This window comes from Corvus cornix, chromosome 13 (genome assembly GCF_000738735.6).
Source record: "Corvus cornix cornix isolate S_Up_H32 chromosome 13, ASM73873v5, whole genome shotgun sequence".
Taxonomy (NCBI): Eukaryota; Metazoa; Chordata; class Aves; order Passeriformes; family Corvidae; genus Corvus; species Corvus cornix.
This window is the reverse complement of record NC_046343.1, coordinates 4,023,390-4,038,739: the sequence shown is the minus strand read 5'-3', so window position 1 is coordinate 4,038,739 and position 15,350 is coordinate 4,023,390. Positions and strand designations below refer to the sequence as shown.

At 54.3% G+C, this 15,350-nt stretch overlaps 1 protein-coding gene across 1 annotated transcript; it reads left to right on the top strand.

Annotated features, from left to right (window-relative positions):
- Positions 1 to 1,859: 1,859 nt before the first annotated feature.
- HRH2 (histamine receptor H2) lies at positions 1,860 to 14,633 on the top strand. Its single transcript, XM_010399685.4, has 4 exons — positions 1,860 to 2,043; positions 7,248 to 8,742; positions 11,856 to 12,021; positions 13,816 to 14,633. Exons 2-3 carry the CDS (start codon positions 7,640 to 7,642, stop codon positions 11,872 to 11,874), a joined length of 1,122 nt encoding a protein of 373 aa, XP_010397987.3. The 5' UTR covers positions 1,860 to 2,043; positions 7,248 to 7,639; the 3' UTR covers positions 11,875 to 12,021; positions 13,816 to 14,633.
- Positions 14,634 to 15,350: the final 717 nt, after the last annotated feature.

Sequence of the window (15,350 nt, the reverse complement as noted above, 5' to 3'; positions counted from 1 at the left end):
CACAGTCCATGCAGGCTGCACTGCTTCCAGGGAACTTGGATTGAGGGTATGACCCCGTATGGCACCTCAGAGGCTCCACAGCCACCCGGCCACTGCACAAGGTCAGAGTTTGAGGCTCTCCTATGCTCAAGGGTTTGCAGAAGTGGTGGGTTTGCCTATGACCCAGATGCCCCTGCAAGTCTGGAGACGCTCCACCACTGCATCCCCAAATGCACCCTCAAATTTCTCCAGAGATTTTTGGAAGATAGAGCACACTGAACTCAGAGCCAGCCCTGTGGACAGCAGGGCCCTTTTATAGGGAGGGATTAGTGCAAGGGGGCTGGAGAGGGAATCCTGCCCCAGTAAACAGAGTACTTTGCCCGTCTGTGGCACTTCTCATCCTGAGACTTCCTGATGAAAGATCCCTCGAAGAGCAGAGCCAAGCGAGGGCCCCTGTAATAAATCAGCACCCCAGAGACTCTGGCTGATGCAGGCACTCCTGAGCAGATTTGAATCTTGTTTGTGAGGACGGATCCCTCTGCGTCCGCACACCCCAGCCACTTGAGAAGCATCTGGCAGCCAGTCCATGGCTCAGCTACCCCAGACACCCTCACAGGGCTACTGATCAGCGGGAAAACTCTCTGGTTCCAGCAGATCATAAGCTTATTAAAGATAGATTTGTGCTTTGGTCTGCAGAGATAAACAGATCAAAGGCGTTTTGGTCTGTGTGCCAGTGCCGCCGGTATCCCCCTTTGGCAGAGAGGGAGGCTGGGATGTGCACTCCATTCCCAGTGCAGGGCACTGGGGGAGCTCAGCCCAGCGGGGGGAGCAGCAGGGAGCGTGCCCAGGGCCACATCCAGAGTGCAGTAAGTCCATCCTTGGCTATTTACATGGGAAACTTGGAAGCAGCTGGTGGGGACTGAAGCACCTCCCTCACAAGGCATCGCTCCCTACGCTGCTCTCCCCGGGCCCTGCGGAGCCAGGGGGTAGCCAAGCTTCGCTGGAGTTCTGCTGCCAGCCCAGGACCTGCTCTGCTCAGGAGGGAGAGCTAAAAGGGGAAACAGGTCCTCTCACAGCTGGCCCAGCAGCTGATATTTGCACAGTGCTTTGAAACCCACAGATGAAAGATTTGAGAGACACGAAAGGCTGTCAGTCCCTGTTTGTCATTTTGTATGGCTCCTCCTTGCTATCGCACGCAAAGGAGACAATTTTCAGGAGAGGTGAGTGCAGCCTTGAGGGAAAGATGAAGCGGTGGTGGCTTTTCCTGCCACATCCACTTGCACAAGGAGCAGATGTGTACCCCAGCGCTGGCTGGGCTCCAGTTTCCTCCACCCACTTTTACAGCTACCCGACCTTCTTCCTTTTCAGTCCCCAGCTCAACACAAGAGTCACCAGCCTCCCTGAGCCATCTCTGATATCCCACTCCAGGGTCGGCTCTGCTTGCTCTCAGGGGGCTCACATGGATTGCAAAGCCAAAAATTGGGAACGAGTGACGGCATCAGGGCTCCCTACGGCAGGCAAGCGTGTCCCTGCAGAAGAGAGCCGGGAGGGAGGGAGGGAACCTTCGCCCTTGGCAAACCAGCAACAAGGGCCCTAAAACTTCAGGTGAGTGAGGAAGGTGATGGTATCACTCAGGAAAGCAGCAGCGGGAGGCAGCAGGCATCCCACCCCCCTCTCTGTGCCAGGCACGGCTCGGCAGAGCCCGACACGGAGCTGGGCTCACTTTCAGCATTTCAAATTTGCCGGATGATAACCTCGGTGTCTGAGTTCACTGCTCTGATCCCACCCACTTGAGGTCTGACTCATGTTGCAGTCATCGCTGCCTGGATATTGGTACGAGAGCAGGGAGGGAGGTTGGTTCGAGAGGAGGGAGGAAACGAGGGAGGAGGAGAGGAGAGGAGAGGAGAGAGGAGAGGAGAGGAGAGGGACCGAGGCAGCCGCCGCTCCAGCACACACTTCTTCCTGCACAACTGAGCCACACGCACCGGGGGAAAGTTGGAGTCAGTGCAGCCACTGAAGGCTCCCACACGCGCAGGGGCTGTGAGAAAGCAGCACCTTTCCCAGGTAAAGCTTTTGCCTTCTTGCTGAGTTGCTACGCCGGTAAAATACTTTCTAAGTGAGATTTAGAGGGTGGGTCGCTGCTGAGTGGGACCCTGCAGCGGGCCAGCTGGGTCAGAGCAAGAGGGTGTCACTCGTCAGACCCTTGTGCCATCAGCGTTCAGTGGTAGCTGGAGTGGAAGCCAGTTTGGGGACTTTTTTGGCTGTTGCTGGTGGGGACAGCTTGATGTTCTTGGGATCCAAGAACATCAGGGTCAGAGGAAGGACATGGGTGGAGTGTGCCCAGAGCACAGAGGCAGAGCCCTGCACATCTGCAGCATCTCTGCCCAAGCAGCCTCCCCACGAGGTTTGCTGCTGACTTCTTGCACCGACCTGCCCGAGCCCTTTTCTCTGAGCACTCCAGCCCTGCACACCCTGGCAGCTGGTGGGGATCTGCTGCTGCCCCAGCCCAGGGCATGGCCAGATCTGTGCAGCTCAGGAGGGATGGGCAGTCCCCAGAGGTGTGCAGTGCTCGTTATCCCTGCCTGGAATAGGCTTCAGCAGGAAGCTGAACCCCGGAAACTCAGGCAGCTCCAAGCACACTCATGAGCCCGACACCTCTGATTTCAGTTTCACCTTTCCTGGATACTCAGTGCCAAGCAAACTTTCAGAATGCTGACTGCTCTGTTGGGTTTCACATACCTCTTCACATTTCCTGCTTTCAGGGGTCCTGAACAGCTTCTAACCCACAGAGCTCCTTTCCTCCTGGGGAAGCCTGATGGAGGGCTGGTGGCAGTGATGGGGATTTTGTCCAGCTTCCCCCAGCCCCTCTGCTCATGCCAGAGGTAGTAATTGCTGCTTTGTATCAGACATCACACTGGGATAGGGCAGAGAGAGCACCAAGCTCTGGAGAAGCCCAAGGAAGAGGGACAGAAGTGTCTGGGGATACAGCCAGGCAGGACACCAGTGTCTCCTCACATTTGTCCTCTCTGACATTGCCTTCAAGTCCTACCTCCGGCAAATTTGCTCTTGTCCCATTGTGAGTCAGGCTCATGGATCTGGCAGGGGATCAAGAAGCCCATTCCCAGCTTGGGAGTTTTGCAATTCCCACCATCAGACATCAAACACCCTCTCTCAGACCAGAAGAAACCCCCACACTCCCATCTCTTGGCTGAAGTACCTCTCCCAGCATGCCCAGATGTTTAATCTCAGGAAGGAGTTGAACAGAATTTTAGAAAAAGCCACAATGCTCTGCTGTGAGCTCTGCATGGCCAGGGAATGCACTTTGCTCTTAAGTGACTTCTGCCAGCACCTTTCTCAGAAAGAAGCTATCATGGGAGGCAGAGTAACATTTCAGGTCTGCAAGGGCAGAGCCCTCCTGTCCGTAGGACAGAGCTAAAAAGCTTCACGTGGCACTTCTCCTGAGCCCCCCACCACCTCTGTCCTTCCCAGAAGTGGGAAACGCTTCCCAAAGAGAGGCTGCCACATTCAGGCACTCCCTGAGTGCTCCTCTCTTCCCACGTGTCTGCTTATAGTGCTGATGCACCCAGGCTTTTAACAGGTTTAAAACAAACCTGATGTGCCAGAAGTGGAAGCACAGGAAGGGAGAGGAGCCAATGCATTCCCTGCTGGAGCCAGCACTGCATCCCATTAATCTTACTGCAAAAGTGCACCAAGTGCTGGAATTAATGATGTTGGAGGAAAGGATGCTGAGAGAAGGGGAGGGGTAATAAAAAGGTAAAATGCAACAGAAATTTCCTGTGAATAAATCACAACCCCCTCCCCAGGGGAGATAAATGCCATTTTAAAGGGGAACACAGTGGATCTAATGCAACATGGACTGCAACAGAGCAGAAAATATCTATTCAGGAGCGAGAAGACAGAAATTACTATGAGAATTGTAAAGAGGATAATGGTGAGACTATAGGATATTACAATGGAAGGATCGTTAATGCACCAAAGAAGGCTATGAACAGAGCTCCTTAAAGATCAACCTAGAGGTAAATTTTATTTAATGGTTTTCATTAGTGACCTTGGCTCAGAAAATGAGGATTTCTATAGGAAAAATGTTCTGGTGAGAAACTTGGGAGAAGTTTTGCACTGGACAAGGGACTAAGTACGACAGCAGAAGAACCAGAGGATCTGAAGATTAACAGAAACACACTGGGCTGCACAAGCTCACATGCTTAGGGTCTAAAAGCAAAAATTGCTACTCTAAGCAGCTGAAAACACCATAGGAAAAATATCTGGCTTTTAGGGAACCCCAGGATGACTGCAAACAAAACAAATGCAACCTGACAAGTCCTCACAGCAGAGATAGTGTCCACCAGAACACCAGCACCACTGGAAAAGGCACAAGAAAGATGACCCAGAAGCAATGCCCTGCTCTGGTTCCTTCAATGCCAGGAGGGTGATTTTGAACCAGGAACAGATCCAGGCTGTGATAATGAGGATAATCAGGTAAACGTAAAAGCTGCCTGGTGAGACAGGGCTGGAAAGGTACCATTTATTCGGGCTGTTGCTGCCACAGGAAACAGCTGCTCCACTCGTGCATCGAGGAGGAAATCCACTCGCTTTGCCAAAACACAACGGGAGCAGAGGGCACAGGTACTGAATGTGGCTGCAAGTGACCCAGGCAGAAAGCCAGGGGTGCATGTGGAGTCACAGAGAGCCAGTGCTCCAGGAAAGAGCTCTGAGCTGGACCTGGGGTCTGTGTCCTGACAGCAGTGAGCTGACAGCCCCCCATCAATACCAGCCCTCCAGTCTGCTTTTCCTGCAAAGCCATGTCCAGAGGCTATGCTCACCTGGGGGAGTGCTTCCTTGAGATAATTTGGCTGATATGGGAAAGTCTCTGGCACCTCCACCGCAGTTAAGGTTGCAGCATCTCACATCAGAGCTGACAGGAGGCAGGTCCTGCCCCACTCCACGGAGGAACATCCCCAAGGGTTTGCAGGCAGCTCAGCCCTGCAGCCCACATTGAGCACGGAGTCCCCAGCTCTACCTGGACTCCTCTGCAGGGATGGGGACACCACTGTCCCCTTGCAAATGCCCACTCCTTGCCCTGAGCTACTCTGAAAAAGCAAGAAGAAGCAAAACTCCTTCCGGGCACATCTGCAGTGCAGGGCTGCACCGGGAGCTGCCCTGGCACTGTGGCAGGAGCCGAACGTGCCAACGTGCCCAGAGCTGGGACCCAGCAGCAGAGCCCGAGGCAAGGCCCAGCAGAGCTGCAAGAGCCAGAGGCAGGAGCAGGTTGTTGGTGTGTGGCAAAGCAGCCACGTAGGAGGCTGCCATCCACCCACAGCATTTTCTAAGTGTGCTACTCCCCCTATAATTTAATCTGCCATTTCCACATGTTGGTAGCAATGAAAACACATCCCTTTCACTTGGAAATACCCTTCTGTGAGAACAACCTGTTCTCCTCGCTGCTATCAGTGGGCAGGCAGCGTTCAGCTTGTTCCACACTCCTTTTGTGAGTGAACAAAAAGCTTTCCATGGCAAGAGCCTGCGCTGCAGCTGGAGGTGAGGAACTGCTCCACACACTGCTGCCGTGGCTGAAAGCATCGCATCCTTCTCCCAACAGCCTCAATCCCAGCACCCAAACTCAGAGGGCCTCCTCTCTGGCAATCAGTTTGCTCTGCTCAGCAAAAGGCTTCCTACAGGTGGGTTCATGGCTTGTTGTTCGCTTTCCCTGCCTTTGGAAGCAGCAGGGCTCTGGGTATCGCCTCTAATCTCAGTGGTCCAGTCCCAGTCTCGCCCCCATATGGTTCCTGGCAATCAGTAGTTGTTTACTCATGCAGCCTCCCTGGTATACTCCCTCCCGTGGCCCCCATGCCTTTAGACTTGAATCAAAGACATAAATCATCTGAAGAGTATTTCAACCTGCGCCACAGTGTTATCTTGTTGTTGCAGGGGGAGTTTAACTTCAAAATCTCACGTTAGTCCTCTGACAAGGCTGGACTTTTTCCTTTCCTGGAGTTTCTTCTTATTGCTCCATCTCTGCAACCTGTTGCTCTCTGCAGAAAATCAGCTCTACCTTCATGCACGATCCTGGGCACCACCAGGGAGGGCTTCATGGAGTCTCTCTGGGGTGCAGAGAGCCTGCAGAGCTGGGTCGTGCACCGCCCATGGGGACCAGTGCAGCTCTCCCACACCAGCACATCGAGGAGGATGAGGAGACCCCTTATCTCATCTGGGAAGATCATGGTGGGAGACCACAGCTTGGACACAGGCAGCTCCATGAGGGTCCCAGCACAGTCAGTCCAGCTCCTCAGCCTGTTCCCAGCCCTCTTTCTTGTCCCTGCAGTGCCTCAGTTCCCCTTTAGGGATCTTCCCAACATGGGTATTGCTTCCAGTCAAGGAACCAAGGTCCCTTTGAATCTAGTAGTGGTGGGGTCTTGGAGATCACCATAATCAGCAGCTCATTTGGAAGTTAGAGTGGTTTGCTCTGTTGTTTCTTCCCTTACAAAATGCGGATTTTTGTTATTTGTATCCAGACAGAAAACAGACAGGAAAAGGGATGTTCCTCTTCCCTTCCAAGACCCAGAGCAGAGTGGGGATTTCCTATACAGGCTACAGGAGCTACTGTGATTTGTGATGGCAGGGACCAACCCAAGGTGTTGGGCTGCTGCAGAGCACAGACACAAGGGCAAAGTTTAATGGGACTGGCAGCCACAGCCAAGATTCAGAAATTACGCAGTTGTGACTAATTTTGCTGGATTGCATAAGAACTGCTTTCTCAGGAAAATTGTTTCTTCATATCCTCTTTGTTCTCACTTCTATTGCAAGCCTACAGGAATGTGATGGTTTTAAAATCCCTGCCCTTCTCTCGACATCCCTACATTACATGGGCACCCCTAGGGCTGGGAGAGCCCAGCTGACAGGTACACAGGTGCCTGGCTGCCAAAGGACTTTCCAATTTGGGCTTGAGTGGGCTGGAGCAGCCAGGAAGGTGTGGACACTCTGTTTCTGGAGGGGTTTGAGGGAAAGCTTAAAGGGTCTTTGCCCACTGCATCTCTGACTTGATGCTTTTATAGTATCACAGAATGGTTTGGGTTGGAAGGCATCTTATAGAGCACCTTGTTCCACCCCCTGCCATGGGCAGGGACATCTTCCACTATCCCAGGTTGCTTCAAGCCCCGTCCAACCCGGCCTCAAACATCTCCAGGGATGGGGCAGCCACAAATTCTCTGGGCACCCTGTGCCAGGGCCTCACCAGACACTTTCTTTTGCAGGTTGTCCTCAGGAGGTGGCAAAGCTCTGTCTCTGCTGGAGCACTGCTGACCACTGTCAGTAACGAAACATGCAGAGGGCATGAGACCCCACAGGACCTGACCCCATGGTCACTCAGAGGAAAGGAGAAGGCAGGAAAGGAAAAGGAGCAGCTGAGATCCACCAGCAGCTGCCACAGGACGTCAGCTCCAGCACTGAACTCCCAGAGGGGAGCTAGAGACACAAGTGAGTTGCAGTGCCATGTCTTTCCTAGACCATGTCATTCCCAGCACACAAGGCTGAACATGTAAAGTGACTCTGCAATGTTCTCCAAGGTCACTGTAGACCAAGGGTCGCTTTGGGAAGAGCTCTAGGTCTGCCTGGTAGAGGCTCACTCCAAGCAGCTTTGGAGCTGATGGGAGCAGGACTGCTCCATCCTTGCAGTGACGCCATGGATCCATGTTACAACCACACAAGCTCTCAAAAAAGGATGGACTTTCCCCTGCAGCTGCTGGTCGGGTCCTGCCTCGTCATCCTCATCGTGATCACTCTCTGTGGTAACATCATCGTCTGCCTGGCCGTCACCCTCGACCGCCGGCTCCGGAGCTTGACAAACTGCATCATTGTCTCCTTAGCCATCACCGACCTGCTGGTGGGGCTTCTGGTGCTGCCATTCTCTGCTTTCTATGAACTCACCAAGGAGTGGCCCTTTGGCAGCGTTTTGTGCAACATCTACACCAGCCTGGACGTCATGCTGTGCACAGCCTCCATCCTCAACCTCTTCATGATCAGCCTGGACCGCTACTTTGCCGTCACCACCCCACTGCGCTACCGCCAGGTGGTCACTCCCTCCCGCGTGGCCGTGGGTTTGGGTGTTATTTGGACTGTTTCACTGATGGTCTCCTTCCTCCCCATCCACCTGGGCTGGAACACCAACGGGACAGCAGTGCAAAACACAGGCCCTTGCAACAAGGAGTGCACGCTGGAGGTGAACTTTGTGTATGGGTTAGTGGACGCCTTGCTCACCTTCTACATCCCTTTGGTCATCATGTGCATCACCTACTACCGGATACTGAAGATAGCGAGGGAGCAAGCCAAGAGGATCAACCACATGTGGGGCAACACCTCCACGCTACCCATGGTGAAAGAGCACAAAGCCACCGTGACGCTGGCAGTGGTGCTGGGAGCGTTCATCGTGTGCTGGTTCCCCTATTTCACCATGTTCACGTACCGGGGGGTGTGGGGGGACAGCAGGGTGAAAGGCACACCCATGTCCATTGTTCTCTGGCTGGGCTATGCCAACTCAGCCCTGAACCCCATCCTCTACGGGACACTCAACAGGGATTTCCGAGTGGCGTACCAGCACTTGCTGCATTGCTGGAGGATGGGACACCCCAGGAACTCCCACCTGCCTCCCCTCCAGGAGGCCCAGCCCAGGGGCAGGCAGGAGGGTAAACCCTTGAAACTGGAGGTAAGGAACAAGAAGGGGACACTGCTCACCGATGGAGCCCTCAAGAGGTAAGAGCCTTCCTACAGTAGGGACTCTAATGGTAGGTCTGTCCCCAGAGAGGAAGGCAGAGTTGGGGACCCCACAATTTCCATGGACTTTTAAGCAACAAACTGATGCCCCAGCAGGCAATCCTTGCCCAGGCAACTGGTAAATTCAGAATTTCATCACCATCCACAGGAATCCCTCACCAACCACAGCTTGCATCCCCTCCATGCTGGCAGCACAAGCCCAGGTACTCCAACTTCCCACATGGCTGGCCTTCCCCTGGAACTGCCACTGTTCACAGGGACCACAAAACTTGTCACCCTGGCTTTGCTGGGTAATGGGGACAGTTTTGCCTTCAGAATTTGCTGTACAGATGGGGTGCAGCCGTTAGCTGGGGCTGCTCCCCAAAAACAGCCATGTCCCAGTGAGGAACAGCCAGCAAAGTCTGGGCACACAGCAGAGCTGCAGGGGCCCAGGAAAGGTGACTGCCCATCACAGAGGGGAAATCAGGAATTAGTCCTGGGGCACAGAGTCAGAGCACCTGCAGCCAGGCAGAAAGTCCCTGCAGGAGCCAAAATCTGGGTCCCCAGTTCCCTGCAGAGCAGCTCAGCCACTTCCCTTTCAGTCCGAGCCACGCACCCTCAGCATTTCAGCTATCAGTTTGCACCAGCAGTGAATTCAGCCAACAGCAAGTTCCATTCCCATCTCTGGAAAGAGGCAGGAGTAGCCCAAATTTGGTTGGCAAATGCTTTTAGGAATACAAATACCCATGTAAAGTTCGAGCCAAAAATTCCCTCAGCGTCATCCCAAGTATTTTATGAGGGTCAACCCCACCAAGGGGTGCAGTGAGGGAGCAGGATGGGAGCAAAGTGGGCAAGATCTGTGCCAGGCTGTGTCCCCAGCCCTCTCCCTGGGCACCCATGTCCCCACGGGGCTGTGGCACCCTCTCACTGCCTCACTCCAAGGTGTTCACTCAGCCAAGCACAAGGAGAACGGAGAGGCAGGTTGTCAATCTGCTGCTCCTGAGACTAATCTAACCTCTAAGCAATGCCTGATAAGCAGCCCAGAAACTTTCCATCCATAGATAAGGAGTCCTTTGATTCCCTGTTCCCAGCGTGCCAGCAAAGAAACCGCGCTCGTGCGCTCTCACAGCACGTGCCCTTGATCCTGCCCCAGAAACAGTCTTGAGCCACCAAAAGGAGAACTCAGGGAGGTGAACCAAAGTTCAGAGCCACCCAAAAGGCTGAGGCAGCATCGTGCCTCCCCCAAGTCACCAATGTGACTTTAGCCAAGGGAGGGAGGCAGAGGAAGAGATACAGGGGTATGGATTAACATGAACAAATACAAGAACGCAGGTCCTGGGGCTGCATTTTTCAGTTTCCAAGGAATTAATGAGGAGCCCAAAGTTATAGCATTTGGTAAACTGTAGGTTGTATATAAAAACATATGGAAAACACGTGCCTAAGGTGGTGGAGGTGTTTCTGCAAACATGGAGAGACAATGAGAGCTGTCCTGTTTGCTCACACAGAAGTGCAGCCCCTGGGCAAGCCAGGAGCTCATGCACTGAGGCTCTGCAGCTCAATTGGGAGAGCTGGAGATGGGGAACAGGCTGTCGGGATCACCCTACACAGCCAAGAGACAAGAGAATATAAATGCCAGTGTCTTCTCAAAATGCTGCCGTACCACAAAGGGAGAATAATGACTTGGAGGGAGGTAAAAGGGGAAGAAAAATGGGTTTCTGTTCGTCAGGCAGAGGGCAGGGTCACTGATTTCCTGGCTTTACCTCTCCCATCTTTTCTGGGTATAAAAAATTCTTCCCCTGGTTCCCCAGAGGGAAGGCTCAAGTAAGGGAATGTTTCTTGACCTTTCAAAATCTAGAGAGCTGCCTCCCCGTCCTACACAGCATCACCACTGTGGTTTCTGCTCACAATCAGATAAAGAGTTGCTCGAGCACCTCAAGGTACTGCTTTTACTTTCTCTCCTTCTCTTCGTGGCCCCCTCACCTCACAGCACTGTTGCACCAACGATCATATGTGGCCCCTTCCAGCCCTTTTCTCCATAGTCAGATACAGAAAGATCTGCTGTTGGCAGATGATTAGGATCAACTAATACCACACAGGACAGCTGAGCACAGGATTTACCCATTCACCAAAACCTGGCAGCCAACTCCACCCGCAGCACAAACCGAGCTGGTTCCTCTCCCCTCTTCCTCTCCACAGAGTCTTCCGAGTCATCTGCCCTGAACATGTTAACAGGAAAAGACCAACATAAATAATTCCAAAAACTCATAACACCCTCCAGATAAGAACACCCAGAGCTCAGAAGAGCTCTGCTCAGAGCAGCTCCATGGGGTCATACAAGGGAAAGCACAACCAGCAGAATTTTGAACCGCTGCCCTTAATAACAATGTCCTTTTCAGTTCTGAGGCATAGGGAAAAGACTAACAAACGAGAGTGGAAATACTGGAGAAGTGCAGCTGGTCTGAGGAGTCACTTGGAATCTCAGTCAAGAGCAGGGCAGAGAATCAAAAGCTGTAGGAAACCCCCATCATTTAAAGGGCTGGAGGGCATTTCCAATGCTGAGGACCAGGTAGGGTGGAGAGTGCAGGGCCAAGCAGAGATGCAAGGGAAGACAGCTGCTCCCATTTGCTCACTGGGCATCAGAGAGGAAGGCAATTCACACAAAACCAGTAAAGAAGAGCACTGAAGTGCTCTCAGGAATCTGCTTCAGTGCAATGGAACAGGGCTCTGAAGAGACCTGGTGCTTGTCATGCTCGTGGCTGTCGGCTCTGAGACTGGACCCTGAGGTCCAGGGAAATCAAAATCCTGTGAGAGGGAGCACTACCAGGGAAGTTTTGGGGAAGAAAACACTGGAGCTGAATGAGTGACTCTGGCTCACATTCTTGCATGTCGGCTGTGCTTAGAGCAGCTTAGGGCAGGACCACAGCCACAATGCATGGGCAGAGAAGTTCCCATCGGAAAGAGTCACTGTCCTAGTGTCCCTCAGGGGACAGACAGCAGGCAGACACTACCTGGTGCTTCACAGACCAAAGCCAGGCTCAGCCAGGCTGGCACTGACAGACTGGTCTGTTCTTTTTCTCTTTTTCCTGTCTTCATGTGCGATTTAACCTTTCCAGCACCGGAGCTTTTCTGTGAGTCTCAGCCAGCCCACTGCCCTAGGACCCACATCTCCCAGCCTTCAACTCCTGGCTGCCTTCTTCCAAAATCCTGTGTGTGAGGTTGAAAGGACAACACTCAGCTTTCCTCAGCAAGAAACTCAACAGCAGAGGCAAGAGCTGCAGGGTGAGTACAAGGCCAGGGTCCCTGGGTGAAAATGAGGGAGGAGGCTGCTTTCCCTGCTGTGGCATCCACTGCCTTTTTCCTGGGGCAGGCATCCCTTCCTGGTACCTGGTACCTGGTGCAAAGGGTGATAGCATCAGAGATGCATCCTCACTCCTTTATGCAGCACTGTTTGCTCTCCAAACCCAGTCTCAAGCCCAGGGGAGATGAATAGAGCTGGGCCCCTCCTCTGTGGCTGCCCTGGAGTTTTGGGCTTATAGAACCAGCCTGAGATGCCCTGGAAGATGCTGCATCCTGCCTGTCCCTCACGCACTGCAGAAGCAGCTGCATTCAGACTATGAATTTCCAGCACACTTCATTTTCATGCAAGCCTACATCCACATAAATTGCCAGCAGCTTTGGCGGAGATGCTGGCAGGGCTCCCGAGGTGAAGAGCTGATGCTGCATGAGGCATGTGCTGCTCTCTCCAAGTGCTGCTGTGCTGGAGGCCACGCCTGCCCTGCATGGGGATGCCTCTCAGCTCCAGAGAGCCACTTTGTGCAGCACTTTTCAGGAAGAGTCAGGCAAGGTCACCCTGGCCTCCGCATGCGCTCCCCTCCAATGCTGCACTCCGATAACCTGGGTTCTCCATATTGACTCTGCCTTGGGGGGGAAATACGGTCACCCACGTGCTGGGAGCTGGGCACACTTGGTCCCTGCTGCACACTGAGCACTTTTAACCTTAGCCAAGGTCACAGCAACAACAGGAGCCAGAGCTGTCTGTCTGTCTGTCTGTCCACACACACAGCTGAAAGGGAGCTGGAGCACAGGGACCCCCTGCCCTGGGCTGCAACATCAACCCACACTTCTCAGAGGTACTCCCTGAGAATCACCCTGGAAATGCCATGGCCCATCAGCAGAAGGAGAACCAGAGGACTGGAGGCTGCAGATGCTGTTCTTTGGGGAGGCATCACTGCTGCCCTGCAAGAGGAGCAGGGTGAACCCCCCAGTCTGGAAATCACAGAGTGAAGCTCCCCAGGGCAGACACAGTACTTATCCCCCTGGCAGTGCAGACACAAGGCAGAGACATCTCTGCTGCTGTCACTGCCCAGCAGCAGGGACAGAGGGGACAACAATTCCAGCTCTTCTGCTTCATGCTTCCCATCTCTGTGCATATGTTCCAAGACACACGTAGCTTCCGTGAGGAAAACGCAAAATGCCAGCCATCCCCTGAGAGGCTGCTGATCTAATCAGCAGAATGAAGTAGAGGCCTTTTTGCAGGAGATCTGAGGTCCTGGTTTGACCACAAACATCCTTTCTGCACCATGGGGGTGGGGGACAGGAAATGCTACCTCGTACAGGATGCCCACCCAAAGAGTCCCTGACCAAAAAATTCCCTGACCCACAGCAGTACCAAGGAGAGGGGCCATGGGAGAAGCAGCACCCAGGAGCAGAGCACTGCCAACCTCAGAACATCAACTTTTGTCAGGCTACAACACTGACAACCCTGCTGCTGCTGGTGGCCCGAGGGACAGGAAGAACAGGCAGAGAAAGCCACAAAGCAAAGTGATGCTGCTCAGAGGGGAGTTGGGTGATAGGTCTTGGGGTGATGCAAGCCTGCTCAGCTCTGCCCAAATGTCAGCACTCAACATTTAGTCGAGGATGCTGAGAGCATCCTCACAGCATCACATCACGGTCCCTCCCAGGCACAGCAAGTGCTGAATGCAGCATCCCTTACACTGGGGAGCAGGCGATGGGGGGAAATGGATCCAGCTGCATCCTGTAAAGCCATTGATCTCCCTCTGTGTTCCCCTGCAGGATCCCTGCTCTGGCACGTGGCATTCACTCCATCCCCAAACACTGCTGGAGAGGCCTCTGCCCACCCAGGTTTCTTCCCAGGAGGGTGGTGTGTTAGAAGAGCCCTCGGAGGAGCTGCAGAAGAACATCTCCCCTGCCCTGTCTGGGCAGTGACACTTTCAGCATCAAGCCCCACACCAGCAGGAAGAGATGCCTGCAGAGCTGGGTCAGGAACCAGTGCATGACCCTGGCAGGGCAGGGCTGGGGGTGCCCTCTCCAGACCCATGGCAGTGGGCCAGGCTGCAAGGGCACAGGGTGGGGGGGGGAAAGGGGCTGCTGTTGAGATCTTGGTGCCAGGCAGACCAGCCTATGATGGAGAAAGGCAACACAGGCACTACCTTCCCTGGTGCCCTGTCCTAGGGATGTATCCACCCCTTTGAGGGGGTAAGGTGCTGGTAGAGGGGGAGTGATGTGGCGGGAGGGCTCAGCATGGTGGATGTTGGCAGCCACAAGTGCTGGATGTCTGTGCACAGGACATCCCAGTCCCTCAGCATGCGTGCTGGGTCAAGACTGCCTCCCATGCTGGGGAGAGTTTGGCATCCCTGGGGCTGCCCTTACTCCACGTCCCCTGTCCCAGCCCTACTGCGAGGCAAAGAGAAGCCCTGGAGCCTGCTGGGCCATGGGGAGACTTTGAGCAGCCAGGGTTTGCCCCAGGCTCTGCCCTCCCCAGCAGCTCAACACTAAGAGTCCCAGAAGAGGAGGTTTCTGCCCCGAGCCTGTGCAGAAATCATCAGCGGTATAAAAATCTATTTAAGACAGAAAGAAAATGAGATACTTGATTTCTTTGGGTGTGCTTTGTCCTGGGAAGAGCCTCCCTGCCCTGCTACACCCTGCTGTCCCATCCCCATCCCTCTGCTGGGACGGAACCTGGACACAGCACAAACCCCCAGGACACAAGCACGGCTGCCCTGGGCAAGGGCAGAGCACATCGTGCCCAGTGGGACCAGCCAGATGATCCCTCCCTGGTCCCTGAGCTGATGGAGAAGGGGACACCTCGCCGCCCCTCAGGCGCGGACCTGGAGGGGCGGCACCGCTGGCTCGGAGCTCCCCCTGCTTGCTGCGGGCACGGACCGGCCCCGAGCTCCGGCCACACCGTGAGCATCACCCGTGCTCCCCAACCCGGCACAGCACACCCCGCTCACTCCCCCACCTCCTCGACACGGCCCAAGCCACCGCAGCGCTGAGTGTCAGCACCCGCCACTGGTTCCTCTGTGGGCTTCACCCTTCCACCTCTAGTTAGTGGTTACAGAGAGCAAGGAAGGCTAAGAGAGGGGGGGCATTGCAGCTCCAGTGCCTCCCAGCACCCAACCAAACCCCACTAAAGCATCGGTGGGCAAGGAAACAGCCCCAGCAAGGTGATGCCCTGGCAGGTAAGGTGCCCTCATGGTCCTCCCTCATACGGCTTTGGGAGAAGGAGCTACGAGACCCTTGGACTGAGCCCTCTGGAGCAGATTGAGAAAGTGCCTCATCAGCAGCTTTCCAGAGCAGCAGGAGCC